This window comes from Micropterus dolomieu, linkage group LG21, assembly GCF_021292245.1.
Source record: "Micropterus dolomieu isolate WLL.071019.BEF.003 ecotype Adirondacks linkage group LG21, ASM2129224v1, whole genome shotgun sequence".
Classification (NCBI taxonomy): Eukaryota; Metazoa; Chordata; class Actinopteri; order Centrarchiformes; family Centrarchidae; genus Micropterus; species Micropterus dolomieu.
The window spans coordinates 31,111,676-31,139,623 of NC_060170.1; the positions used below are offsets into that span (position 1 = coordinate 31,111,676).

The window sequence follows — 27,948 nt, forward strand, 5'->3', positions numbered from 1 at the left end:
GAAAAACAATATCTATTCAGAATGGGATTGTGGATATAAGTGGCTGAAATAAGTTTCCTCTACAGGGTGGCTGAGCTCACCCGTACAGAAAAGAGCTCAGACATCCATGGGGACCTCAAAGTAAAACTGCTGCTGCTTTGCATCAAAAGCAGTTAGTTGAGGTGATTTGAGCCTCTCTTTAGCTTTCTTTCTCTGCATGACCAACTGAAAGGAAGCCCAGGGGCAGACCCAGAGCATGCTGGAGGGATTACATATCCCATCTGGCTTGGTAGCATCTAGTCAATCCTCTGGAGGAGCTGGTGGAAGTAGCTAAGGAGAGTAACTGGGCTACTCTGCTCAGCCTACTGCCACCACGACCTATACCCAGATAAGTGCTTTAAGTGTTTGATTTGCTTTTCTGCCACCACCCCAGTACAATGAAAGTGTCCCAGTTACTCTGGATAATCTATTGACCCAATTGAGAGCAGTTTTCCATCACATCCATCATAATTTCCTGCAGCCAGAAGTGACATCTTCTAATTCCTTTTTTGTTTAACCCGCAGTCCAAAACACACAAAGACAAATATATTTAGTTTACTATTATTTAGGACAAGGAAAAGCAGCAACGCCTCCCAATTACTTGTTTCAGCTTTCAGCTTGTTCCTTCTTTCTACTGAAGAAATAGTCTCAAAGAAAACTTGACAGAGTGAATTAAATGTAGTAACTGGAAAAGTGTTTCTGGAGAGACACACTTCTGTTGAAAGGTTCTGTAAGTAACAAGAAATACATTCACCTCCTTTGTATTGCAGTGGAGAGAAAAATGTCAAAGACAAGTATCTCAAATCCTTGCCTGATAAAACCAAGAAAATCTCCAGTTAACTGACAAAATAGGGGATTTCTTTTGTTGTAATTTGGGTGAACCGACCCTTTAAAACTGACTGCACACTCTGTAGCATGTCTGTGTCACTGTGTTTCAGCTGATAATTGTACCTGAGCCTGTTCTGTCTGTGCAGGGTCCAACCAGAGGGCACGTTCAGCTGATAATGGAGCGGCTTCTTCGTCGGGTTAATCGCACTGTCATCAGCATGGACAGATCCTCCCCTCTCATTGTGAGACACACTGTGATGTTATGGCTGAAATATGTCCTTGACGACTACATCCTCAGCATTTGTTTCAATTTTAATACTGACACTGACAAAAAAAAATCTAAATTTAGCAGTACAGCAATTGTTTAAGAGCTGTAAAACGCAACAGTAATACAAAATACAACAGAGATTATGTACTGTAAATGCAGTTCTTTATGAACAAATACATCACAGTGAAATTATGTAAGTAACAGTGGACTACTCTGCGGCAGGGTCACTATCTTGCCTGCATGACGGCCATCCTGAAGCAAATGGATGACATGCATTACGCCCACTACATCAGCACCTTCAAGACAAGACAGGATATCATTGTAAGTGTCCTGGTTCCTCCCCTTTTGGCTACATCTGTGTCCTGAAACATCTCATCAATAATGGGTATTGAACCACCCAGGCCACTTACTGCTCCTTAAGAGAATATTGATTACAGACATTTCATGCAATGGATTGGACTGACATGATGAGGATGTCAGTGTGCCCCCATTAAGCTGTGGGAACAGTGTGTGTGCCTGACATGTAGCAGCCCTGCTTTGGATTTGCTTGGTTTGGCTTAAGTGTGGGTCTGTTGGATATTACTTATTGTATTTCTTTAAAGCGACAGTGTGTGCACAGTTGCAGTAAAGATTTTATTCTTCTGCTGCCCTCAGGACTTCCTCATGGAGACATTCATCATGTTTAAGGACCTCATGGGAAACGTCTTCCCCGCTGACTGGATGGTCATGAACCTGGTGCAGATGCAGGTCTTCCTGAGGGCCATCAACCAGTACTCGGACGTCCTCAACATGTACTTCCTGGACAAGGCTCATTTTGAGCTACAGGTATGTCTCGTCCTTCCCCGTCTCGGTAGAGGTCACATTTTTTATTAAACACAAAATCAAAAGCTACTGTTATGAGAAGGTAATTATGGTATTAATATTTGAAAACCCTGCTCACCTTGCAGCTGTGGAATAACTACTTTCATTTGACTGTGGCGTTCCTCACCCACCCGACACTGCAGCTGGAATCCTTCTCTCAAGAGAAACGAAATAAGATACTGAACAAGTGAGTTCATTTACAGTTGACCAAGAAGATTATTTAAAAAGAGAACTTAATTTAATAGCTCTTTCATTTAAATTTGCCACAGATATGGAGACATGAGGAAGACTATTGGATTTAAGATCAGAGATATGTGGTACAATCTTGGTGAGTGTTTTGCACAATCTGATAATGCTGCTATTATCATAGAGTTTGTGGAATTGTTTATTCAGTGCATGCCAGTAATGCGAGGGGAATAACAAGACAATATTTTTTTACTGTTTTTCACAGTGTGTTGTTGTTTTGTTTACCGCATTATTAGATTTGTCCCCTGTTTGTTGAGAAATGAAGGTGCAGCATATTGCCTTCTCAAATCATACTACGATATTTCTGCGTGATAATGTTTTGTTGTCCCTCAGGCCAACACAAAATGAAGTTCATCCCAGCAATGGTTGGGCCCATTCTGGAGGTCACACTGGTGCCCGAGCCAGAACTGAGGAAAGCTACCATCCCGATCTTCTTTGATATGATGCAGTGTGAACACAACTTCAACCCTGGACGCACGTTTAAAAAGGTTAGAAATCTCTTTGAATTCAACTGAAGTAGCTTCTGGCTAAACATGACATTTGTGATGTGTATGATGGTGTGTTTTTTTTAATTCCCTTCTTATCTTTGCAGTTTGAGAACGAACTGATAACTAAATTGGATCAAGAGGTAGAAGGAGGCCGAGGGGATGAGCAGTACAAAATCCTGCTGGAGAAAACGTAAGGCAGAGGAGCAGATCAAACAGAAAATTTATCTTTTGTTCTGAAAGTTGTTTAACTAGACAACACACCAAGCAAAAAATCCCTCAATTCTGTGTGATGGGGAATTCACAGTGGATTGCTTTTAAAATATAACAAGGGCCTTTATGATTGTGTTTTTGAAAAAGTCCTCAAGGAGCCAGAAGGAAAGACAGTCTGTTAGAATCATAAGTAGTCTCTAATCAATAGAACCCGCTCAGGGCAAAATGTACGATCCCAAACAAGTGCAAAAACAGATTTTAAAATGCTCGGCTGGAGGAAATGCAGGCATACATACATGCACACTTATAAATTAGAAATAGCCTTTATAGCTAAAGAGTAGTCCATGAAATGTATTTGTTTGTATGTGCAGGCTACTGGAGCACTGCAGACGCCACAGATACCTGTCACAGTCAGGAGAGGAGCTGGCTCTGCTGCTGAGCAGCCTGCTGGAGAATCTCCTGGCGTACCGCACCATCACACATGACGAAAGTCCTGAGCACCGCATGAGCTGCACTGTGAATGTGCTGGTAAGCCCTGTGCCTGTTTTTACCAAAGGGTTATTATTAACACTATATGCACATATACATAAAGCAGTTTCCTTGTCTGGTCTGCAAAGTGCTGGAGAGAAAATGTTTTCCAAGAATATGTGATAAAGATTTTTCTCTTGCAGAATTTCTACAAAGAAAAAAAGAGGGAGGACATTTATATCCGGTGAGTTAGATGGAGGCACAGAGCATCTGGTTTTTGGACCAAAGGGCTAACTGTGTCTTACTGACGTTCTTTTGTTACCAGGTACTTGTACAAGCTGCGAGATTTGCACCTGGACTGTGAGAACTACACAGAGGCTGCCTACACTCTGCTACTACATGCTGAATTACTGGAGGTCTCTGACACATCAAAGGCTTTTTTTTTTTTCTCCGTCTTTAACAGGATCAGATTTTTTTTTGTGTTTGAGCTGTTTAACCTTTGCTGATATTACCATGCTTCTGAATGTTTACCTGAATTCTGATTTATCATCGTTTGCTTCGCCAGTGGTCTGACAAACCATGTGCACGTCATCTGATACCTAGAGATGGGGATTATGTATGGACCCAACAGGAGCTGAAAGAGAGGCTCTTCCACGAGATCATATGTTACTTGGACAAGGGCAAGGTGAGTATTAATTGCTCTGCATGTTCAGATGTTCAGATTGCTTTGATTGTGTAACTGGTGGGGAAGTTACTTAAGCTCCCACACCAGCCACAGGTTTCTTTGTTGTGTCAGTATTTAGCTCTCTCACTGGCTGCTGATATCAACTGTTTTCCCTTGAATGGGTGAGGTGGGGGTTTCACCAAGGACAGCTGTGGGAGCCAGATGGCAAAGTCTATCCTGTACTCTGTGTTTATGTTCAAGTTTTTTATGTCCCCTTTTAACTGCCTGCATGCGCATGTCTTCTCAGATGTGGGAGAAGGCCATTGAGCTGGGCAAGCAGCTGGCCAAGATGCATGAGAGCCACATGTTTGACTTCGTGGAACTGAGTCAGCTGCTGGTAAGAGGACGCATATATTGTAATTCAGTCTTAGAAACAAAGTACTCCCTAAAAGCTTTGAGAAAGGCAGCTTTATAAGCTGATATGTAAGCAGCTTAAATGTAGACGATTTTATTGTTGATGCCTGATTAAGACTATTGAAATTAGTCTTACGAGTAATAGTAGACAAGAGTTGTGTTTCAGATTGTTCAAGGCTGAGTGTAATTGGTTGAAAAAACAACTTTACACAACTCATTTCCACCCAGATAGAGTTTGAATGTATTATAAAGAATCTAATTATAATGTCTCTCAGTGTTTGTTATGTAATATTTTCTCATAATTAAATAAAAGAAAATGTAATTTTTTTTATTGGATCGAATTTATTATGAATGATTTCATAACCACTAACAGACCAATATCAAGATACCTTGTATGTACTGCAGCCTTACCATCTTCTTTGTCCTCTGTCACAGAAAAAACAAGCCCAATTCTATGAAAATATAATGCATGCAATGCGGCCACAGCCAGAGTACTTTGCTGTAGGATATTATGGACTTGGATTCCCTTCTTTCCTCAGGGTAAGGAAATTATTACCTATTTCAATAAATAGAGACTTAGAGACACCATCATGCACCATGCTTGTGCAATGAGCTGGCTTTTTGAAGCATTTCTTGGGGCAATGTGCAATAATGCCCATAAAGGTTATTGGCTTTTTGATGACAGAAGAGAATGAAAACAGTCCTGACATGGCGTTGCACATGCACACCTCTCATATATTATGGAAAATGAGCTCGATCATAATTCAGGTTTTTTATTGATGTTGATTTATTGATTCATTTGTTGTGTTGCACACTGAAATGTTTCTGCTACAGAACAAGATGTTCATCTACCGAGGCAAGGAGTACGAGTGGCTTGAAGACTTCAGCTTAAAGCTGCTCTCTCAGTTCCCAAACGCAGTGCGGATGACCAGCACAGCGCCCCCTGGAGACAACATTCACAACTCCCCTGCACAATGTATCCTTATATGATATGTCGCACAATAGCTATTTGGTGATCAAGATTTTTAGCCACGTTAGCTGCATGGCTCTAGGGAAGCCAATGAAGTAATATTTGTGGTTTTAAGTGAAATATCTCAACAACTATTGGATGAATTGTCTTGAGGTTTTGCACAGACATTCATGTCCCCCTCAGGATTCATTGTAAAAACTTGATCCTATAACGTTTCATCTAGAGACATCAGCAGGTCAATATTTAAATTTGTCTCTCTCTTGTTGCTGTACTCTGTTAATTGCTATGTCAGAATGCTAATAAGATACACTAAAATAGTGAACATGGTAAACATACTATGCATCAGCAAATTAGCATTGTTATTTTGAGAATGTTAGCATGCTCATATCAGCATTTAGCTCAAAGCTGTAGTGCCTAAATACAGCCTTACAGAGCTCCTAGCGTGTCTCCTAGTCTTGTTTGAAAATTAGTTTCAGTACTACTTAGCTACGTCTCCTCCTCCACACTATTCCTGTTCTTATCCTTAGCTGAACTTCACAGACATCCAGTGCTTCACTGTCAAGCCTGTTCTCACCGTGCCGCACAAGTTTAAAGACAAGGGGGTTCCAGAGCAGATATTAAAGTGCGTAACAGAACACTTAAAGGCTGATTTATTTTCTCGTGAATACCCTGGGATTTATAGTTCTCTGGTAAAACCGCTAACTCACTGCTGTCCTTTCCTGTTCTTTTGCAGCTATTACAGAACCAATGAAGTGGACCAGTTCCAGTATTCCAGGCCCTTCAGGAAAGGTGAAAAGGACCCAGACAATGAATTTGCAGTGAGCACTTTTTAAATTTACTTTAAAGCACTATATGTGTAAGCACACACCCATAAATTCCAAAAAATGCATAAACAACCATGTCTTTGCACATACCTCACTCTGAAGATGAATAAAGACATTAACATGTCACCCTTTAATATTTTATTGGTATTTTTTCTGCCCTGCAGAGCATGTGGATCGAGAGAACAACTTACATTACCGCCTATCGCTTCCCAGGGATTCTCAAATGGTTTGAAGTCAGATCTGTCTCAGTGGTAAGAAACAACCTTGATGCTCAAATTGTGTTATTTCTTTTTTTTTTCAGTTTCTTTCACTTTAAAAATTCCTCAAATTCACAATATTCTTCATGTAATTCTTCTGATGAGCAGGAGAAGATCAGTCCTTTGGCGAACGCCATAGAGACCATGGAGATGGCGAATGAAAAGCTGAGTAACCTTGTGCAGCAGCAAGCCTGTGATCGCTCATTGTCCATCAACCCGCTGTCCATGATGCTCAGTGGCATTGTTGACCCTGCTGTCATGGGCGGCTTCTCCAACTATGAGAAGGTTTGACTTTTTCGTTTATTGACAACATTTTTCAGCAAAGTTCACAAATAGACAAATTAAATCAACAGCATTATTTAATCGTGTCCTCATATCAAGGTCGAGATCTTAGAGTAACCTTAGAACAAATAACTTTTATAGGCAACATAAAGTGAGTGTAAAATCAAATAAATCCTAGCAAAACTAATGGGCCTTTCAGACCGATCGCTACTACCGCACTGCTGCGCCATGAAACCCATTATTTTCAACGGCATGGGCTGCTCCAGGGCGGTTTGTTGTTGCATCGAGCAAAGCGCAAGTGCAGTGCAGTGCACCAGCGCAGTGTAAATCACTATCTGAAAGGGCCGTAAGAACCTACAGCCACGTTAGCAGCTGTGTGAGGCTGCACTTACTGAATTAAATGTTCAGAATAACAACATGCTTATAACGGGAATAATGTTTGCCATATTAACCATCTTAGCTAGTGTGTGTTAGCATGCTAACATTTGCTAATTAGCACTAAAGTACTAAGTATGTACTAAGTACATCTGACACTGATGGTTGCTGGTGGCCCTAGAGGAAAAGTCAGAGTCATTAAGATTCATTCTCCGGGTACCATGAATGTTTGCACAAAATTTCATGGCAACCCATCGAACAGTTTGTGGATTAATTCAAAGTGGCTGACTGACTGACCAACAGACTGATCTATGGAGCCATGCTGCTACTTTTGCTAGTAATACATTACAATTACATTACACCCAACAAAAAATGTGTCACTGTCCCACTACTTACAGACAGCACTGTATTTGTTAGATTTTGGCTGTTTGCTAAATCAGGTCCAGGTTGTGTGCACAGTTGGCTGTAAAGTAATTGATTTAGAAAAGAATATACTGCTAACATTGCAAAACTACACTAATAACAGATCAATCATACAACATTATTACACAATTGTAAATCCTTTTGTCATTAACACGAGTTCTGGCTGGCCTCAAGCCTGCTTTGAGCTACAAAGTTTTATTCATAAGGGAACCGCTGGGGCTGTGGAAAAACTGTTGTTGCTTGCAGCTATTTTTTAAGTGAGTGTGTTTAAAAAGCTGCCCAATTTTCATCCTCTGTAGGCATTCTTTACAGACACCTACATCCAAGAGCACCCCGAGGACCACGAGCGCATTGAGATCCTTAAACACCTCATTGCCTTGCAGGTAAATCCTTCCACCGTCATTGTCATTGACACTGGCCTCAAAAAGGAACACGTTTTGAAATACTTAAGTGCCCCTCTTCCCCACTAGATCCCCCTCTTGGCAGATGGGATTCGCATCCACGGGGAGAAGACGACGGAGCAGCTGAAGCCCTTACACAACCGTCTGGTTACATGCTTCCAAGACCTTCGGGAGAAAGTGGAGAAGCATTATGGCGTCATAACCTTGGTGCGTTGCCAACTGCAAACTCAATTTAATGTAAGAGGGTGCCAACTTAAGCTATTGGCCCTCTTGCCTTCCTATCAAACGCTTCTCATTTGAAGCAGTGTACATTATATTAGGGCAGGACCATAAATCTTCCTTTAGCCAGTCTGTTGCAACGCGAGTTTTGCCTGTCATTGTGCTCCTCCCCTGCCAAGATTCTGCGATGATGCTTAATCCCATTTATGTGTCCCAGCCCTGCTCTCTCACTGAGAAGAAGAAGAGTCGGGTGGGCTCTGTGGTGATGCCCTACATCCTGTCCTCCACCCTGCGTCGCATGTCCACTGTCTCAACCATTTCCAATGCCTCCTCAGGCCACTCCAGCAGCTCTGCATCCTCAGATGGACCCTCCTGCATTTCCTCCCAAGAGTCAGTGCCTGCATCCTCTCCCTGCTTCCCCTGTCTGTTTATGTCTGAAATTGTGTTGCCATCACTGCAGAGACTGCTATCTTCAAACACTGATTTTTGTCGTTGCTCAAATCAAAGAGCACTGTTTGTCTTGATGATTGTACGTCTTTCTCCATCTCTTTCTCTGATCCCCGATTATTCACAAGCAGTTCCTTGTTGTCACGTCCCAGCGATCGCAGGATCTCAATATTGTCCCGCTCGGAGGAAGACAACAGGATTGCTAGAAAGAACAGGAAGGAGTGGAGTGTGAGCAAATCGCAGGTCTTACTAGAGAGGCACTCCGATGCAGACGAGGTAAGGCCTTATGTTCAGGTGCTATTTTTATATACATGTTCTGCTATTTTCATTTCCATATACAACATACTTTCAATCAGGTGATAATATAACCTGTTAACGAATTAAATTTCTATACAGGTGTGAATTGGGAGTAGCCCAATTATCCTTGACCGTTTTACATGGAAGCCTACATCTTTGTTTTCCGATTTTTATTCCAGACTCCTCCAGAGAAGCAGCAGAGACCCAAGAGTTTACAATTAGGAGACCGACGGCTTACCCTCTCGCTGTTCCAGGGTGTTTCATCCCAGCTCCACCTGTCTAACCCTCTCAGCCCGCTACCTGCCTCTCCACACACACCGCAAACACCACGCAGCTCCAGTATGTAGCAAAAATCTGCACCCCTGACAAACACCACACTGCATGTCATCATTTTATTTTCTCTTAGAAATATGCCTTGCACACAGACAATAAGTAATATCGTGCCTACATACCTTGTGTAAGCACATTCTGGTGTACAGCACTAATCAGGACACACACACACGCACATATTCACAGATGCATGCGGTCTGAAAAGATTTTATTTCCTCTTTCCTGTGGTAGGTTATTCATCGCTTGTCAGTGACAATGATACCAATACCATTGACACCCCAGGGACCCCCCCACCCATGCCTCCGAAGAAACACCCGCATGAGATTGACAACCCAGGGTTCTCTTCAGAGGTACTTCTGCTCTGAGAAAAAAAAGCTACCTCTCACTAATGCATATTTAATGACGTGTAAACGTTAAAATATTCTGTTTTTATTTGTATTTGAAGTCCTAACATGAACCCTCTTCTCTCTTTCCTCACAGTTCACTCCTCCGCTACCAATGAAAATTGAGAGCAAGCCTCCTCCTCCACCTCCAAAAGTGAGGAAGTCGATGTTCCCCTCATATGAGCACACCCCCCACTAAGGCTACACCTACACAAAGGCCCTAAAGTTTCTAACTAATTCTCTGATTTAGCTGTGATAAAAGCACAGTTTCATTTGCGGCGGTGTGGAAACGCCACAGTAGGGTACAGATGCAGGACCATCTACGTGGGATGTATGCCAGATTTTCAGCTGAAAAAAAAAATCTTTCTGATGCAAGTCACTAATAATTCCAAGCACTCCTTTGTTTTCAAGTTTTATGCCACAAGGAAGAATATGTGTGGGTATATAAGGATATATGATTTTAGGTACATAAGGTCACTAAAGCCTTGAATTCACTATGTTTTTTAAGAGGTAATGAAACAGTGGTTGGAGTGGGTTTTTTTCTTGAAGAAAAGTTGGAATGTTGTACAGACTTTATCACTCGCAGGGAAAAGGAATGACTAATGCTGCAAAGCAATATTTTGCTTTTATGTGTTGGAGTGACACTGGATGACTTATTTTCCCCCTAGCTGTTTACCTTCATTCCATACCAGCATTCCCATACAGGAAAAAGCTGCATTAAATACATGTCAAACTTGATCAAGAGCAGGGAATACAATGTACAGAATGTAACTGTTCGTTTGAAATGTGGATATTTTGTGTCTGATGATCGTGTTCGCTAATATTATGATCAAACCCATTTTCTTAAACCACAATGTTTTAGAGACACTGGATGGCATTACTGAATGTGTTGCAGATTATGCATTTGTTTTGATGTTTATGATGAGCTGAATACTGTAACTGATGCTTCCAAGCTGCATTTACGTTGATGTTGGTGTTCAGTTGAAGTGACATTTTGGGCATGCTTATGTGTGTATGCTAAATATAGCTAAAGCCAGCAGCCGGTTAGCTTAGCTTAGCATAAAGACTGGAAATGGAGAAACAGCTAGCCTAGTTGTGTTCAAAGGTAACACAGTCTGCCTGCTAGCACTGAAGCACACTATTTAAGATTTTATGTCTTATACGGACAAAACCTTAAGAGTAAAAATGACCATTTGTGGTTTTATGTGTGTTTGCCAAGCAACCAGCAAAGACTCAAGCACCATTAATGCACTCATTCGAGAAATTGTCCTGCACATAAACCCGTAAAACCACAAATTGTAATTTTTACACTGTTTGTAAACAGAGGTGCTGGTATAGGTGGATTTTGTTACCTTCACACATAGCTACCCCCCCCCCCCCCCCCTCGTTTCCAGTCTTTATGTTAAGCTAAGCTAACTGGGTGCTGGCCCCAGTTACCTGTTTGCAGTACAGCCAAGAAAGTAAATAAGAACACTTCCTAAAATTTCAAACTGGTCCTTTTTATAGAACCCTTAAATGCTGGATGGTACAAGTATAAATGCCTTTGAAGTTTACTTTAGTTTTATATTTCAGGTGTTGGTAGATTTTCTTTTTTGTCAATTAATTGTTGCAATTTAAATTATTGCTATTATGATTGATTATTATTTCCACTGTTTTGCACACCCAGTGTGTACAGAGATGGTTTAATTTTATGCAGTTTAAATTGAGTCTAATTTCATCATACTGGTTAACCATGTACTGTTTTCAAATAGCAATACAATTTATGTGCCTTCAGAGTGCTCAATCTTTTCATATAAGCTGTTTTTGAAAATTATCAAATGGAATTGATAATTAAGGTGTCAGTATTTTATTTTTATTTTTAAATAGTTTTACAAGGGATTCACTTTTTTGTACAGTACAACACTCGTTTCCTAACATGCATCAGAATAATTTTATACGAACAATGCCTCAAGAGATATATCATCTTTTTTATGAACAAGCTGTCGTTGACTGAACAAAAATAAAGATTTTTGAAAGACCAGCAAACTCATATTTTTGGTCACATTGATTATTTTAGAAAGGCATCTTTTCCATCTCTTAACTACATTCATGTCAACATAGTGAATACAGATAACTCAATGCACTAACTGGAAACTCGCACAGTCATTTGGATGCTGCTGATAGCGTGAAAACTTGCTCATTCCAGCTCAAAACATCCAACAAACTGGCATGGAGCTGGTGATTTATGTTTTTAAAATACAATTAGGGTAGGTGTATGAAAATTACGCCACTGTATCTCACACTGATGCACTAGCTAAAGATGCATTATCACGGGAGGCAATCTGGAGGGAGGAGTTTGTGAGATGTTTGTAGGAGTTTATAGCTGGATTCCTAATAGCATGTTCCTTCCTGTCAGATCGTGAGGTGCAAGATATCACTCTCCCTGCAAGTCTCTGGAGCAAAAACTATTTGAAGAGATGTTCACCCATTCAAGGAGAGCAGCGCTTCCCACTGCCAGGTTTAGCTGGATGCTCAGGAACATCTCCATGGAAACAATCTCCATACTATTGACATGTTTACAGCTTCATGCTGTATAGAGTCTGAGGACATCAGTCACAGCAGTCTTGTTTCTTTCATTTACAACGCAGGGTGTCTTTCCAACGTCCTCTCAACTGACAACACGCCAATGACACCTGTGTGTCCAACTTTCTATAGAGTCTTGGGTCACACACACATACAGTTCCCATTACCTTGAGACAACACTCGATGTAAAGCAGCTGGAAGATTTTTCCCAGAAAGCTACACAGAGAGTTGAAAACTCTTAATTTCACAGTGGTGGAACATAAATTTTAGTTGTAGTTCTAGTGCAAGTTGGAGGTACTTTATGCTACTTTATGTACGTCTTCTCCACTACAGTTCAAAGGAAAATGTTAATTTTTATAGCTATAGTGACTTTTCAGATTTAGATGTGAAATATATATATTAAACCAGTGGTTTCAAACCTTTTTGGCTTGTTACCTCATACACTAACTAAAGCAGTGTCTAGTTGGGGGCTCCTTGTTACATTTTAGACACTGTTAGCTGTTAAACCAAAGAGACATTAACTCTGTGAACTTCTCTGATTGGTTAGGGGGAGGGTTAAAAAATCCCCCAAAATGTTCACAAATGTGTGTGTAACAGAGGTTTCATTTTTTTGTCATTCTTATTAGAATCATCCCATGACCCCTGAGATTTATCTTGTGACCCTTTGGAGGGGGCCCGACAGTAGGGAAAGACTGGACTAAACTAACTGTGTATATAAAAGTTAAAGTTAACTAGCTCCACCTCGACCAAGCTACAACAGTTAAGTGCTGCCAATACATGAATGTGGAACTTCCTTGCATCAAAGGAAGATATACCCTTTCTTACTTTGTCCATTTAGCTGCTGAAGGGATCCCGAGCCTGTGTGGAGTGGGATTAGCTGCACTATTGTGTCTCTGCTTTGAACCTGCCAGAGGGTGCAAACTAATGGAGCATTGCAAAGTGGTCTGCTGCGTTTTTTTAAAAACCTCTATTTACTCAGGGTAGGTTTGTTGGGCATGAGTGCAGTTTTTGAGGAACGCCCAGCTTCACACCCGCACACACAGTTGCAGTTACACACAATCACACCTGGGAGCTGTCAAGTACAGGCGTGCGCACTTCTGTTGAAGGCCAATGAGCAGATACACAAAAGAAGGTGGCAATTAGTTTGTTGTTTTCTCCCCAAACTGGTGCAGGAGTTTGGTCTGGCAACCTTCCAGTTACAAGTTGGCTGATGTTGGTCCCCATGTGCAGCTTTAACTATTTTCAACCTGACTGAGGAAAAATCCTTAAAACCTCTGTGAAGAAAAAGAATTCAGGTTGTGCGTACTTTCTTGTTTTATTAATATGCTCTGTGCTCTCACCACAATCACATGTATTTTTTAACATTTTTAGATGGGTACGAAGTTACATCATATTCTGGCAACTATGCTTGGGGGGGATCTATTTTACAGGCCTGACTATTATTTGTTCTACTGGAATATTCATAAATTCATACTGATGGGTACAGTCTGACGAGCTTGTGATTTGAATGGAAAGCCTGTTTCCTGACTGTATGATCTGTGCGTTACTCGAAAGTCTCTACCCTCCCTGCTCTAATTGGCTAACACAGCTAAAACACCTTATTGATGTAAGAAATTGTAATTAATGGTGATCCAGCAGGACAGTAGTCATTACTGAAATTGCTAGCAGAAAAGATAAAAGAATAAGTTACTTCAAAGTTTTTAATAAGTTTAGACAATGACCAATTGATTTCAGCACAAAGACCTTCAGTGCGAAGCAAATTGGCTTCTCAGTTTTTAGCTTTTGCAGGAGTGCTGGGTTTAGTCTTTTGTTCGGGCACCTTCAGCCAAGACAAACATGGATATTCATCCAGGCAGACGTTAAATTCATGTATGAGAGCTTTCCAAAGAGTCTTTTTCCCATAGATCAGCACTATGGCTGAGAGAGTCGTGTAGATGGACGTGAAGCAGATTGTGAGCATGATGATGTTCTCATGGTTCACCACTATCTGGTAGCAGACGTACAGGTCGATCACAAGGAAGAGGATAAACGTGATCACTAGAGACAACGCCATCTGGATCACCCTCAACTGATTGCCCAGCTTTGGGCAGTGGGTTCCGTTGGTGCTGGCTTTCATGTGTTGGAGATGGATGGCCAGGTGCACGGAGATTGAGATGCAGCATTTCACCATGAGCCCCCCTGGCAGGACATCAGCTAGGAGCAGTTTTATGGCTTCGTAGATCTGGTCAGAGCGCGTCTCGGGCAATAAAACACCACAGTCTTTGTTCACTATGGTGTAGTTGTCAGGGTTAAACACAATGAGCATCGGCATGCAGGTGCCCAGGCCGCACAGAGGGATGAGAAAAACAACCAAGGTCACATGCTTGAGGATGGCAGCCTGGATCTGAGTGTAGCAGTGATTTGGTGTGTGCACCAGCTTGGTGCTGTAATAAAAAGTGAGAAAGCTGGTGTTCCACATGATGGTGAACTTGAGGGTGTAGATTAACAGTAGCATGACTGTGTAGGGCATCGGGTTGACTAAGCACTTACTATCCACCTCATACATGGTCATCCAGAAATAACTGACCAGCTGGTGAGCGACGTTGGCCGCAGACAGAGCCGTGATGATTGTTTCACTGGGACACCACTGCTTTTTCTGCTTGTAGTTCCACAGACTCATCAAGAAGATGTAGCCGTTAAAGAAGACAGTCATGACTGCCAACAGACCTGTCACTACCCAGAGGGCCAATTTATTTATCCCAAACATAATGATGATCTTTACCCCAAACACATATGCATTTATGGGAATAACTTCATGTGGGTTTATGTGTCTATGTAGCAATCAGCAGTCTGTGTGGACTTCTGAAGTGTTTTGTTTTTGCTGCGCTCAAAGAGACGACAAGAAGGCAAAAGAATTATGCACACACACTCCAAATCAGAAGATTCTTCATTTCTGCCACAGAATGGAATCAGTCGCAGTTTGTCAGTGGGGCCTGGGGAAAAGATTCACAAATTCAGCTTTTGAAATACATTAAACAGACCCCCCATGGGCTCAATTAAAAATATTTTACATTAGTTAAAATATATGTGAAATCTACAATTGCTGTGGTCATGTGCAAAAGGAAGTTAAGTGTAGCTGAGGTAAGACAGTTAGAGCAATTAGGTTAAGACATCTTCCATTTTTACCTCAAACAAAGCTCCCATGGGTTGGATGAGGCTTTTTATCACCCTGAATCCTACTCAAGGTTTCTGCTTACATTCTCTTTGCCTGCTAGTCGTCACAATACGTTGTCTGACTCAATACCTTTGGCTGCAGTTGAAGAATCCTTTGTTTTGTTTTGTTTATCCCAGCATTAATCCTTCCCCCGAAGCTGTCTGCAGGATGCACACAGCAAGGTGAAGTCCTTGGATTTAAGTGTTCCTTGACTGGGATTTATATATAAACATTGGTTATGATTTACATCAGGTATGACCACAGGTAGTGGTGACGTTGTATTTGCATTGACACAGGGTGTGCAGGATATGTGCTCATTATTAATATCCGGGGACTTTACTGTGTGGCAATCAGTGCTGCATGACAGCTCAGCCAATCCGCAGACCACACTCAACCAGACTCCGCATGCAAATGGTTATTCCTGCAGCTTCGCCACATATTTACAAACAACAACCCCCCCCCCCACACACACAAGGTCACACACCTATTTACCTGATAAGAAAAGCAAATCTCCTTTGAATCACCTTCAGGAGCCTTGTTAAAGCAATACCTTATCACTGCAGTTTATTCTGTTGAGGACACTAACTTTGTAGATGCACTTTTAGCAAGATGTTGACCTAAATTAAATTGTAATTAATATTTTATTTAGATGTCTTTGCTTATTTTACATACATAACTATTCAATCATAGCAAACAAGATCCTAAATACATGAGAAATTAATATGACTTGCCAAGGCCCTTAGTTCTTCATGAATAGCACCTCAATTTAGTCACATTTATTGTTGTAATGAAAAGTTAATTTTTTACCAAACAATCCAAAGCCAAATCTCAAGGACAGATTCTGCCTTTTTGCACAATAGCATAAAAAAAAAGATCTTTTTCAGGAAAAAGCTCTTTGAATATAGATGTGAAAGAACACTTCAGTCGGAGCGTTTGGTTTTTAAAAAATAATTACTATGCCAGTCCTGTTAGAAGTTCTACCCTCTACCAAACTTATTATTAAAAGGAGAGATTATGTGGTTTCAGAGAGAGTTTGCTAGAAAATTATTTGTAATTAATTATTGTATCTATTTCCCAAGTTCATGCATGGATCAAAGGACAGACTAGTGTTGGCACACAAAAAGGCTTTTGTACAGAGAACTGGTCTTTCTGATGGATGTGCATTTCTTTACAAATTTGAATTGAGTAAACAGAAAGATACAGACATGGGCATGTACACACAAACGTTGACAGTTTTCTATTTGTCTTCATGTGAAGCAAACAAGTAACAAAGTAAAACATTGCAGAGGGACATAGTAAACATGTTTTGTTAGTGTGTGTGTCTGTGTACATGTGTGTATGTGTGTGCTCTGGGAGGTGAATGCAAACTAAGGTGCTGCTGGTGAAATTTCCAAGAAAAATTAATCTAAAAGTGAGGGAAGCGTGTCTAAAATTGAAAGTCTAATTTTGATGCATTTTATTTCTGATGATTTGAAACAGTAACACTGTTAATACCCAGCCTTCACAGATCAGTGCACTGCAGCCCCTGTCTGTCTGTAAGGGGGCCCTTGGCAGAATGTATTACCAATGGACCACCGACCCTCACCACTTCTTCCATCTCCTATTAATTCAACATAAGCCTTTTGAAGAAGATGGGATCAGGCCAATAAAGACGAGAGGCGGGGGCCATGGGCATGTTGCTGACTCTGGATTCTGAGAGTGGCAGCTGCAGGTTACAGCCTCAACTACTAGCTGTTAGACTAATAACTGCTTTACTGGCTGCTTTGAAAAAAAATGGAAAAACACACCACACAAACAAGGCAATTTTGCAGCACTTTGTTCTTCAAATGAAAAATATTCCAGGAGGCCAAAGCACATAAGAGGATCAGAGGCAAAATCGACTTCACTGTCTCCCAACATTCTGACTCAAAGCTCAAAGTTTGAATTTATGTTATTATAAAGCCCTTGAAATAGCTGTACTCCAATCAGCTGGCCATGAAAACAGACAGATTGTTTGTCTGACCATGATTATGCACCAAGATCACTCATAACTGCAACACCCAGTTGTTGCAATCTCCAAATTCCTAAACACAATGACCCTCTCTAACTAAGTGGTATTTGAAATTGTGACCATATAGATAATTTCACAGGTTTTATGTCTGATTTCATTGTGATGAAAATACAACTCATTCAATTCAGTTTCACCTTTTTCAGAGAGATAACTACTGTTGCATCCTGGCAGCGGGAGATGTGTTCCAAATGTTATTCTGTTTCGTCAGCCCAGATATCATCAAGCAAAAAAAGATGGTGCCATGACACAAAGATAGGATTAAAATGGTATTCTCTTCACACTGATTTGTCATCTAAAATCTTTTTTATTGTACAAAACTTGATTGAGCTAAATATGCATCATATAAAAAACGCAGCAATAAAAATAAAGTTTTTTTTTTTTTTTACATATACAATTTACATACAGTTTTAGTAGAATCAGTGTAATAATGACTTGGATTATGAGAACCTATTCTTTTTGTAATAATGTGCCACAGTATACTGAAAGTCAGCCAGTTATACATTTATTTCTCCAAAGGCTGATGTAAGATGTGAGTCCCCAGTAGTCGTTTACCAGCACCATAATTCTCCAGTTAAATATGTCCTTTCGCACCATTTGTCATATACATACTTTACATAGCATATTCTTTAAAAGATGTTTAAAAAAGGGTTTTCTTCAGAAGGTTTAGTTTCACAGGCATTTGGATTGTAGTTACACAGGGTATCCATATCGATGGTCGTATTTGAGAGGCAGAGGACTTCCCCCTGCAGTATTTAGCTGTGATGAGCCCAGTTCATTGGGCAGGTGGCTCCTCACGGAGCTGTACTCCACCCCGGGGTGGGTGCGGTACCCCAACACTGAGCGGAAACTGGAGTTTCTGCTGGTGGGTCTACTCTCAGGGGCCCTGGCGTCCTCCCTTGGGAAACAAGTCACACATGTCTCAATGAGATGATCCTGAGATTTAAAATTATTTAATGAGTGTGGGGAAATAGTTTCAAGCTCAGGTACAATACCTTATTTCATTTGAGACCTCTTTCTGATAGCGGCGCTTATGGCAGCAGCAGACCAGGAGCCAGATGAGAAGCAGGAGGAGGAGCAGCAGCAAGAGAGCGCCTATCACCGCCCCAACTATGACACCCACCTTGTTGGTAGCTGGAAGAGAAGACGTGGTGCTTTAAGACTCAACAAGTGCAGCTCTCCATTGCAGTTATGAATTACAGCTTTAAAAAGACATGTGATTTTACAACCTGCATTTCAGACAACAGCAAATATTTAAACCATGTAGTAGAACATTTTTTAAAAAGTTGCTTTAGGAGGGTATGAGTGTACAAGTACTTAAGGGTAAAATTAGATGATAATATCATGTACTTACGGTTGTATGCACGCAGTGCATATTTACACTGTGCTTTGCCGACAGCGTTACTCGCCTCACACACATAACTTCCAACGTTGCTGTCTGTATGGTTCTTTATCAAAAGCTCCCCAGTCTGTGGGTCTTAGTAAAAGAAGACAACATTCAGCATGAACATATTATTCAAAAACAGCATCGTGGATGTGTTAGCGAAAAGTCTTTTTGTCTGTCAAGCTGCCTCCTCACTTTGGGTTGCAGTAGATGGCATTGCACCTCCACTTTCTCTGGTCCACACGTAACTGAGAGGAGTGGACCCCTGGGACGATTTGCAGCGGAGGGAGACTGGGCCACCTTTCTCCTCGCCTCCTTCAACCCAACACCTTGTCTCTGACGGGGGAACTTGTGAAAGAAAATAAATAAAGCACATGAAACAAAAACAATAGAGAAATTTGTTCATCATGAAAGCTTTAGTTCATCATGGGAGGGTTAAAGGTGTGAAAGAGGAGAACAATCTGAGGTAGGGCTGAGAGACAGGAACCGAAAGTCTGTCTCTACATTCCCTGTGAGTGAGAGCATCATTTAAAAGAATGACAGGGCTGAGAAAATGAACAGGTTAAACTGGTAAAAAGGAATTCCTCCTCACCCAACACCATCAAAGTGACTTTTCGCATGTCAACACCCGGGCCCTTCTTGACTTTACACTGGTAGGTGGCTGTGTCTGAGCCCCTCAGATTAGACACAGACATGGAAGCATCTCCCAACGTGGGGTCCCCTGTGAAGTTGATCCTTTTGGAGACACTGGAGTCGCCGTATTGGTGTATCTGACCCCCGGTGTATGATAAGATCTGAAATGCAAAGATTGCATTGAGTGATGACGTTTCTTCAAAGCAGGTTTCTCCACTAAAAGAGCCAAAAGGTAAAATATAACCCCCCGCAGGCATGTTTAATCAATTAATGATTGAATTGATTAAATCATTTATCCAACCTCCAAGACAGGTTTCTCAACAACATTCCTCTCTGTCCTCAAACATCCACCTACCAGTTGGTCTTTCTGCGTCATGTCCGGTTTTACGTTGTACCACTCAATATCCAGGTCTCCTATGTCTGTGGGGGCGGCAGTGTAGGTGCATCCCAGGATGACTGTCTCCCCCTGGGCTTTTTGAATGGTCTGTGAACCAGAGGATGTCACCTGCATTGCCTCTGTTACATCTGATGGGTCAGAAAAATTCTAGTCAGATTTGTCTAAATCATAATATACACTTCTCCCCCCCCCCCCTCCAGTTTTCATAATCTACCACCCAGGCCAAAAGACAAACACAAAAAACAAATTTCTTTCTCAAACGCATTAATATTTTCCCGACTTAATGGCATTCAAGCTCTGGGGCTGTGCTCGTAAACAGTTCTCAGAGTGGAGTAGGTACTGATCTGAGACTAATTGGACTCTTAAGTCAAACTAAGGAGCTTTTGGAATTGGAATAGATGTAAATGTGGTATTTTTACGAAAATGAGTTACGTATTAATTTGAAACTCTCAAGGATCATTAGTTGTCAGAAATATATTAGTAAATTCTGATGAAAACTGAATATCTGAGCAAACATAAAAAAATAATTTTGACAAGTGGCAGTTAAAAGCTGTTTCGGGGTTGACACACACGCTGCTGACTCACTGTTTACAGCCATGGATTTTAATTATAGCTGATAGCTTGACGTTTGTAGAAATAACTCAACGCTGATTATTATTGCGTGGCAACACACTTCAACAGATCCAAGTTATTTATCTTGGTAATGTTATCATTCAACTTCACAGACATCTAGATCTTTTCACCATTTCCACGTTTAGATGTTTAACCTTCACTTAATATCTTAATGGACCATGTTGATGAATCAAATCAGACTGTCTTTTGACACCTCTCCTCATTAAATCCACTCTAGCACTCTGAGAGCACGTCACAGCAACAAAACAAAGTATGTCAGAGGTATTTATAAAAGCGTGTAAATGGCAGACGTGATGAAGGGAGTCTGAAAAAAGCTCAAATTAGTCAGTCAAATGTTTGCACTACAAAAACCCCCTTGGGCAAAATGCTGTGATCTAAGGACAACGTGTTTTCCATGTGGAGAGACAGCTAAGCTAACTTGCCAGTGAGCACAGTCGCTAAGCTTGACACAAAGCGCTACAACTATTGAAATCCTGTGCACCTCCGCATTGGCCAAGACAATATGCTTGGAGGTTTTTGTGACATGATAAGAGTTTTGCATGTGTTCCATATGTACACTGTTACTCTCACTCTCTCTGCTGCGTGCATTTTATTTGACTTTGTGTAATAAAATAGACAGCTTGGATGGAGGCCCAACCCCAATTTCTCCACTAGGGACGATAAAGTCTCTCAGGATCTTACTTTAAAAATGAACACACCAGTTTCACTCTTAGCAACAGGAATACGTAAAAGAGCTATGAAAAGAGCCATGAATGTTGAATGCTGGGCACCAGCCAGCCACCCGCATTACCACATGGTTCATTGAGTGTCTTCAATGAAAAACACTCAGAGGTACCACTATCGGCTCATCAGACTGGCCAGTCTATTGAGTGAATCACAGATCAGGCTGATGTACAATCCAGATTCTATTAATTTTATTATGCTATTCTATTGATTATTTCTATTAGTAATCAGATATTCTATTCTCTCTAGGATGAGAATACTTAAACCAACAGGCGAGAAAAAAAAGGGCATTTAAAGACATGTCAAATGTTGTATTTGCTTTGGCCTTACATACCCGAAACCTAAAACACACTCCAGAGATAAAGAAATCAGACTCACCTGTCCTCAGCTGAATTGTTACCAGAATAAGCACAGCCACCTTTAGCCTCACGCTTGTGAATACAGGGTCCATTGTAACCCTGAGAGCAAATGTAACACGAAGGGATGAAATTATTCAGAGAATGTAATTTCAGTGACTATCTACTCTCTTTGAATGCAGCAAAAATATCTCTACTGTGTGGCTGTCATCCGCCTCTCTGACACAGGTGTTTATCTGAAACCTAACATGCTCTTAGTGCTTTCTCCCTTTTGTTCTGGAGCAAGTGAGGTGTACAATGAATGTGAATATCAAAGTCTTTCAATCTAAACCACACACCACCAAGAAAAACAAATTAAGTAATAACAAATTTCTCTGACATACCTTAAAGTGAAAGAATAATCCAACGTAAAAGTACGTCCTTTGAGGCCTGGCAGTGTTGCAGTACTGGTGAAGCTTGCTCACTTTGTTCTCAGGTGAAACTATGGCCACACCCTCTCTGTCCATAGTACATCTGCTGGCCACTCCTATATTTTCAAACAACATTCAAGTGACATTTCAAGGATTTATTTTTGAAAACAAATTTTAGTAGGTAGGTTGTTGGACTTTTGTTCATTTGTTTAGTGTGAAAAAAGTAAAACACATAAGTAACAATAATAATTCAAAAAAATTTCAGCTTTACTTTGCTAAACTTTCTGTTTGTTTTCTAATCACAGGCCTATGTACACTAGCTGATGTCAGAGATTAATCATTACCTGGCAATGTTGTTGTTCAACAAGTTACTGCGCTGCTTTTTATGCTGGTCAATGTATCTATCATCTGTCATTCCATAATAATGCATTTCAGGTGCTGCTGGCCAAACATAGGGTTTCTGTATGCTGTAATGTCATTTATATATAGTTAAATTTATGTTTTTTTAATCTACTTGTGTAAATTTGAATTGGCCTACACATTTTTGCTGCATTTTCCCAAACCTTTCCTCTACACACCCTCCTGACACACCCATAGAAACAATCATTGTTGTTGTTGCTCACAGACAGAGTGCACAGTGAGACGTGTGTTGATTTGTACGCCAGTGCCAAGACAGCGACAGAGCCGCAAACTGCAGTGCAACTTCTGCAGTGTTCAGGCTGTAAATAAAGCCTTTATTAGATGATTAAGCTTATCAGATTAATCAGCTATTTGAATTAGCCTACAGTGCCACAACTTCTTAACAGCTGGGAATGATGAGTTTTGATTTGGAGGTAAACATCTCTAGATTAGTGGTTATTGTGGCATTTATCATCTGTGTTAACATGCGAAATCTCACCGTGGCTGATGATCCAAAAATGAAAAGAATGACGTTTTCACAGAAGTTGGATGGGGCGGTGAAATTATTCAGTATTGATTGTGTGAGAGCGTACAGTATGGGATGTGAGCAGGGAGCGTGAAGCTAGCCATTAGGAAACTTAAGTGCTGGGTTAATGCAATCCCGCCAATAATGTTCATTAAGGAGATGAACAAATTAGTATAGCTCAGGATGAAACATGATTGGAAAGCAAATTTGAAATCAGCTCCACCACCCCCCTCCTCTTTTTCTGCACACTGTGTTTGTGCGCCGTATACCAGTATGTACGTACCAGTATGTATGCTGCGCGTGTGAGTGACACCGCAGCTATATGAATGTGTTCATGAGTGATCCTCCAAATGTCAGGGTGTGTGTGAGGACATGTACGGCTGCTTTACCAGCAGGTGGTTAATTGCCAGACTCCCTCCTCCCCGGTGTAGGAGGAGGTTCTGGCACCGGAGCGCTGCGCTGAACAGACTGTGTGACAGGACAAGGCGGGACCAAACAGACAGTATTGGGACACTGCACAAGACCACCATTAGACTCCAGGTGAAGGAGTGTGATGAATACACCACTGACCACTGTGACACAGCACCATTTTTGCCACCCGGTGATTTCTTAATTACTAAACTTGGTAGATGAGAAGTAGCCAAGCTCTGGATTTGTCTTTAAAGCCAAGACTTGCCATTACCCCATCTATCTTCCCAGATTTGGCATAGGTGGCCTAATCACACCACAGGGTAGCAAACGAGCCACCTTGACAGATGTCCAAATTACAAGTAAACAGCCTAGCAGGGGAGACAAACAAATGACCAAAGCAGGGAAGGGAGAGGCTACAGAAAGGCTGGGCTTGCCAGAAGCCATACTGAAATAGCGAGGCAGCGTGAGTCACGGTGTGTCAATGTCAGGGAGCCAGTTGAGCACATATATTCGTCTTTTTAAGGTGGAACACCACTGGGACAAGGATGGCGCTTCTGGCAGTCACTCAGCCCCTCAAAGAGCTACGTGAGTGGAATACAGCCAGCACATTCTGGGCCACACACTATATTCATGACCCCTTATATCTCTGCAATTAAATGTTCACTCTGACAGTGACATTTTTTGTCTCCTCTACAGCAATCAGTTGTCATTAACAGATGTCCTGCCCATCATAAACAGATACTCTGCAGTCTTTGTGGTGTTAGTTACACAATGCAAGGTAGCATCGTTATAAGTGTTGCCGTGGTTGTCATCCAACTCTATCTGTTGTCATGTTATGCCGTGAAACCGGTTTGATTGCTTCCTCTCACCGAGCACGGGAGCAGTTTTCAGCTGCTCCTGCCCTGCATGTTTTCCATGTGCCATTCTGCAGAATAAATAATAAAGAGGCAGAGATTCCTCCCATCCTCTGGTTCTTTTTCTCAGTGAGTAACGCACTAAGGAAAGGGCACATCTGCCATCAAAGCATGCTTGAATGATGCTGGACACAGCAGGACAAAATCTCATTGGCTGCCTAATATATAATATGCTTTCATTCTCTAGTATTAACAGTGTTGAAACTAGTGCAGCTAGATCCAGTATTATGATTTTTTTTATCTACAGCATTGAAAGAGGACACATATGTAGAAGAGAGTGACAGATTAACTTCATCCTGAAAATACAACTGCCCACACTACCCAGGTTGAAATATGTGAAGGGTTAGCAGGGTTACTACATTGAATAGGCACTAGGGACACAAATAGAGAGTGGTTTTGTTGTAAATCACTTCCACTATGAATCTCTGTCTGCATGTAGAAAATTATGGAGCGTTATATCATCAGCAGAGGGTCCATCCAACCAAGATGTGTGCCAAAAACCTTATCCTGTCGGTGCAGACAAAACACTTCCTGAGACAGGTGCCGTTAAATCCACGTGAAACAAGAAAATTCTGGACGGCTGTGCTTGATTTTCAGTAGGCAGCTCCTCTGGCCTGTTTAAACTTCTAACCTTTGAACATGAAAAGGCAGGCCTCTATGAGAAATTCTGCATATAAAATAGGAAAGTAAATGGGAATTTATCGTGTATTTACTACTCCATCCCTCCCTCGGTTCACAAGCTGCCCACCCACATATACCCCGCGCACACACACACAGCCTTCAGCAATATGAGCATAGACGGTGGACCCCATAATCCAATAAGTTGTGCTTCTTGTGCTAAACCCAGTGAAGTCTGGCACACAGAGAGAGTCCATGGAGAGTACGGACCCCTAAGCTTCGCTCGCAGGAGTGGGATGGAAACTGTATTCTCTGAAAAAGAACTTCAGATCTCTCTCCCCCTCTTTGCTTCTACCATAGCTCATATTTCCCACACACACTGGGGGGTTATGATATAATGATGTAATTTAATGCTGATTTCTCTCTTTTTTTTCAAATATAAATTAAGAGAAATATTCTTGGAATAACAGCCTGGTTCACCGACTGTGTTATGGAAAACATTCATTTGGAAAGGAAATTATTTCAGAAGAATTGAAGCTCAGTTGAATGGATTTGCATACATGCTTGGCCATGCTTGAAAGCACCATAATGATTCATAGAGTAACGGCAATTTTCATCAAAACACCAACAACAGTTTGTGGAGGAGAATTTGCATTCTTTTAAAGCTGTTTGTCTTTGTTGTCTGTCACAGCTACAAATTACTCAACTTGACGTTGTTGTTGCAGACAGTTATGGTCAATGCTGGTCAGTAATAGAAACATGACACTGTTGCAAACACAAGCCACTCTCAAAAAGCAATTACACATGCACTCATGCTACAGCACTTGCACTGTTGTCATTTACAAACTGTTGCTTTACCTCACACTTACCTTTAATGTCACTCCACCCTTAAAGGAATAGGTCAACATTTTGGGAAAGTAGCATATTCACTTTTGAAGTAAAAAAAATGAACAAGTAACTTGTAATAACATATATTATATTGATAATATAATTTGGAATAATTTGCTAGTTACAAAATGATAAGCCCATGCCATGGAAAACTGGACTGTGTGTAACAGTATCCACTGTGAAAAGTGTATTCTGCACTGTGCACTTCCAATGTACACAGGAAGGTAAAAGACAAACAGTTGAAGCACTTCCTTGTTGCTGAAACGCATAAGGTCAATAAAGTTGACATGGTTAGCAAGCACTATTTACATATCCAGCAAACACAGAGCAACATTAGCATTCATTTGAAGCTACGTTTGAAAATTGAATTAAATTTATTACGTGTTAGCTCTGTTTTGGTCTCCACCAATTCCTATTATCTGCTCTTTAGCGGCTAGATACTCAGCTATCTTCACTGCTAGTCACTAACTTTGTCTGTTTGGTGCAGGGCAGGAAGTGTGGATGCAGTTTTTAGAGCATTTTCAATGAAAAAGCCGCCTGTTGCAGAGTTTTACAGACTAAACAGTCAAATTGTGGGCCATAAAAGATGGCAAAACACTGTTGTAAAGCAGTAAAGTCAAGAGAAAATTCTTTGTGGTTTTGTCATTATGAGTGACCTTTCACATTACGCAGTCATTTGATCTGTTGTTAATAAAAAAGTATTGATTAGAACAACTTTCATTTATTATTACCCCATCCTAATCCTGACTTTAACTTTAAATCAAACTGCAAACCATAAACTAAGCAAGGACGGGCCAGAAGGCTTCACACTATGACCTCAAATAATACTCTGAAGGTCTACTTAACACACAGACACACACACCCAATCCATCTATCAAGATGAATGACTGGTGTGGGCGGATTGCCCTCTATGAATTAAGCTGCCTATTTGAACTGGAAAGCAAAAAAGTTTTGACACAAGTCCAGTGGTATAAAGAGAAAAAAATCAGACAAAAATACTCAATGCTTTTCATTTGGGGCTTTGCTGGACTGTGAACTCCAACCAGAGAAGCCCGTGCTATACTCCACTTAAGACACACAGATCCTGAATAACACACAGTTCAATAAGGATTAGGTGGGCAAGGCCATCCAATATGTGCAGTCCTTCTCCGTCGTTCAAACGAATAGTTCAGTTCAGAAATGGCACAGGTTTTGAGATAGACACAAGTGAGATAACACAGTTTATATTTTAAAATCTTAACCATAATGTTAGGGTGTTCTCAAAAGTCCTCATAGTAATAACAAAATAAGTAATCACGTCCAAAGATAAAATATAATCACAAAAAACTCCTAATGAGAGACAACAAAAATAAATAGCTTGCAACTAATAGTCGTTGTTGTAAATGTTATTTGTGAAAAATGTATTTTATAGGTACATTTTATTGTGTACTATTCATAGAGTTTTACTGCTCCTACATCATTTATATCAGGCTGTGGATTCTCAATCAGAGATAATATTTTCCCTGGCCAGACACATCAGATAAAAAAAGTTTTGTTTAGTCTCGGAGTCAAGATAAATAGACCAGGCTTTGAGAAGAACATTTGTTCTGTTGCAGCTGAAACAATGTTCTAGCGAAGTTCAATATCCAGAGTGTGTGTTTGTGTGACAAGGTACTGTATGCACCAACAGTTGCATGGGTCAATCCTCATCTAGATGTTTAATGAGTGTTTTAATGACTCACCAAGCAAATTAGCAGAGAGGATTTGATCAGGTTATAGATTTCTAGAGATGTCCAGTTGTTTGATTCTGCATCGTGTTACACAGGCTGTATTATTGATACATCTTTGATTCTTCATTTTAAGTTTTATTTCATTTAATCAAAATAAAATTGCATAAACATGTTGTGGGGGACATAAGATTTCTCAAGCGTGCTTTATTTAGGTAAAAATACATGCAGCTCTGCTGACCAAATACAAGGTTCAAAGGATTAGTCTTATACAGTGGGTACGGAAAGTATTCAGACCCCTTTAAATTTTTCACTCTTTGTTTCATTGCAGCCATTTCAGTTTTTCTTTTTTAATAAATTTGCAAAAATTTCTACATTTCTGTTTTTTTCTGTCAAGATGGGGTGCTGAGTGTACATTACTGAGAAATAAAATGAACTTTTTTGATTTTTGGAAAATGACTGCAATGAAACAAAG

At 40.7% G+C, this 27,948-nt stretch overlaps 4 protein-coding genes across 5 annotated transcripts in view; 2 read left to right on the forward strand and 2 right to left on the reverse strand.

Annotated features, from left to right (window-relative positions):
- dock5 (dedicator of cytokinesis 5) overlaps nucleotides 1–11,702 on the forward strand; it is a 33,692-nt gene extending 21,990 nt beyond the window's left edge. The window contains exons 27-51 of one of the 2 annotated variants that reach the window (XM_046034160.1): nucleotides 993–1,088; nucleotides 1,337–1,435; nucleotides 1,769–1,939; nucleotides 2,062–2,162; nucleotides 2,245–2,303; nucleotides 2,555–2,709; nucleotides 2,814–2,899; nucleotides 3,291–3,447; nucleotides 3,591–3,631; nucleotides 3,713–3,803; nucleotides 3,953–4,072; nucleotides 4,359–4,448; nucleotides 4,901–5,005; nucleotides 5,300–5,441; nucleotides 5,976–6,057; nucleotides 6,169–6,253; nucleotides 6,424–6,510; nucleotides 6,625–6,801; nucleotides 7,896–7,979; nucleotides 8,067–8,204; nucleotides 8,434–8,606; nucleotides 8,816–8,939; nucleotides 9,140–9,299; nucleotides 9,522–9,640; nucleotides 9,771–11,702. In XM_046034160.1, coding sequence (XP_045890116.1) covers nucleotides 993–1,088; nucleotides 1,337–1,435; nucleotides 1,769–1,939; nucleotides 2,062–2,162; nucleotides 2,245–2,303; nucleotides 2,555–2,709; nucleotides 2,814–2,899; nucleotides 3,291–3,447; nucleotides 3,591–3,631; nucleotides 3,713–3,803; nucleotides 3,953–4,072; nucleotides 4,359–4,448; nucleotides 4,901–5,005; nucleotides 5,300–5,441; nucleotides 5,976–6,057; nucleotides 6,169–6,253; nucleotides 6,424–6,510; nucleotides 6,625–6,801; nucleotides 7,896–7,979; nucleotides 8,067–8,204; nucleotides 8,434–8,606; nucleotides 8,816–8,939; nucleotides 9,140–9,299; nucleotides 9,522–9,640; nucleotides 9,771–9,872 — 2,844 coding nt within the window. In that variant the 3' untranslated portion in view covers nucleotides 9,873–11,702. Of the gene's footprint in view, nucleotides 1–992; nucleotides 1,089–1,336; nucleotides 1,436–1,768; nucleotides 1,940–2,061; nucleotides 2,163–2,244; nucleotides 2,304–2,554; nucleotides 2,710–2,813; nucleotides 2,900–3,290; nucleotides 3,448–3,590; nucleotides 3,632–3,712; nucleotides 3,804–3,952; nucleotides 4,073–4,358; nucleotides 4,449–4,900; nucleotides 5,006–5,299; nucleotides 5,442–5,975; nucleotides 6,058–6,168; nucleotides 6,254–6,423; nucleotides 6,511–6,624; nucleotides 6,802–7,895; nucleotides 7,980–8,066; nucleotides 8,205–8,433; nucleotides 8,607–8,794; nucleotides 8,940–9,139; nucleotides 9,300–9,521; nucleotides 9,641–9,770 lie in introns of both variants that reach the window. The other variant, XM_046034159.1, reaches the window with a different exon arrangement.
- Nucleotides 11,703–14,003: 2,301 nt separating this feature from the next.
- LOC123960337 lies at nucleotides 14,004–14,981 on the reverse strand. Its single transcript, XM_046035020.1, has one exon. It carries the CDS (start codon nucleotides 14,979–14,981, stop codon nucleotides 14,004–14,006), a length of 978 nt encoding a protein of 325 aa, XP_045890976.1.
- A 2,817-nt stretch (nucleotides 14,982–17,798) lies between these two features.
- On the reverse strand, nucleotides 17,799–22,112 carry vsig8b (V-set and immunoglobulin domain containing 8b). Its single transcript, XM_046033774.1, has 8 exons — nucleotides 21,985–22,112; nucleotides 21,624–21,703; nucleotides 19,848–20,017; nucleotides 19,452–19,653; nucleotides 19,055–19,207; nucleotides 18,830–18,952; nucleotides 18,471–18,609; nucleotides 17,799–18,373 (listed from the first exon to the last, which is right to left on the reverse strand). The coding sequence occupies exons 2-8, from the start codon at nucleotides 21,694–21,696 to the stop codon at nucleotides 18,169–18,171; spliced, it is 1,065 nt and encodes a 354-aa protein (XP_045889730.1). The 5' UTR covers nucleotides 21,697–21,703; nucleotides 21,985–22,112; the 3' UTR covers nucleotides 17,799–18,168.
- A 1,780-nt stretch (nucleotides 22,113–23,892) lies between these two features.
- Nucleotides 23,893–27,948, forward strand: part of LOC123960338 (syntaxin-binding protein 4-like) — a 13,900-nt gene continuing 9,844 nt past the window's right edge. The window contains exon 1 of the mRNA XM_046035021.1: nucleotides 23,893–23,932. Coding sequence (XP_045890977.1) covers nucleotides 23,893–23,932 — 40 coding nt within the window. The remainder of the gene's footprint in view (nucleotides 23,933–27,948) is intronic.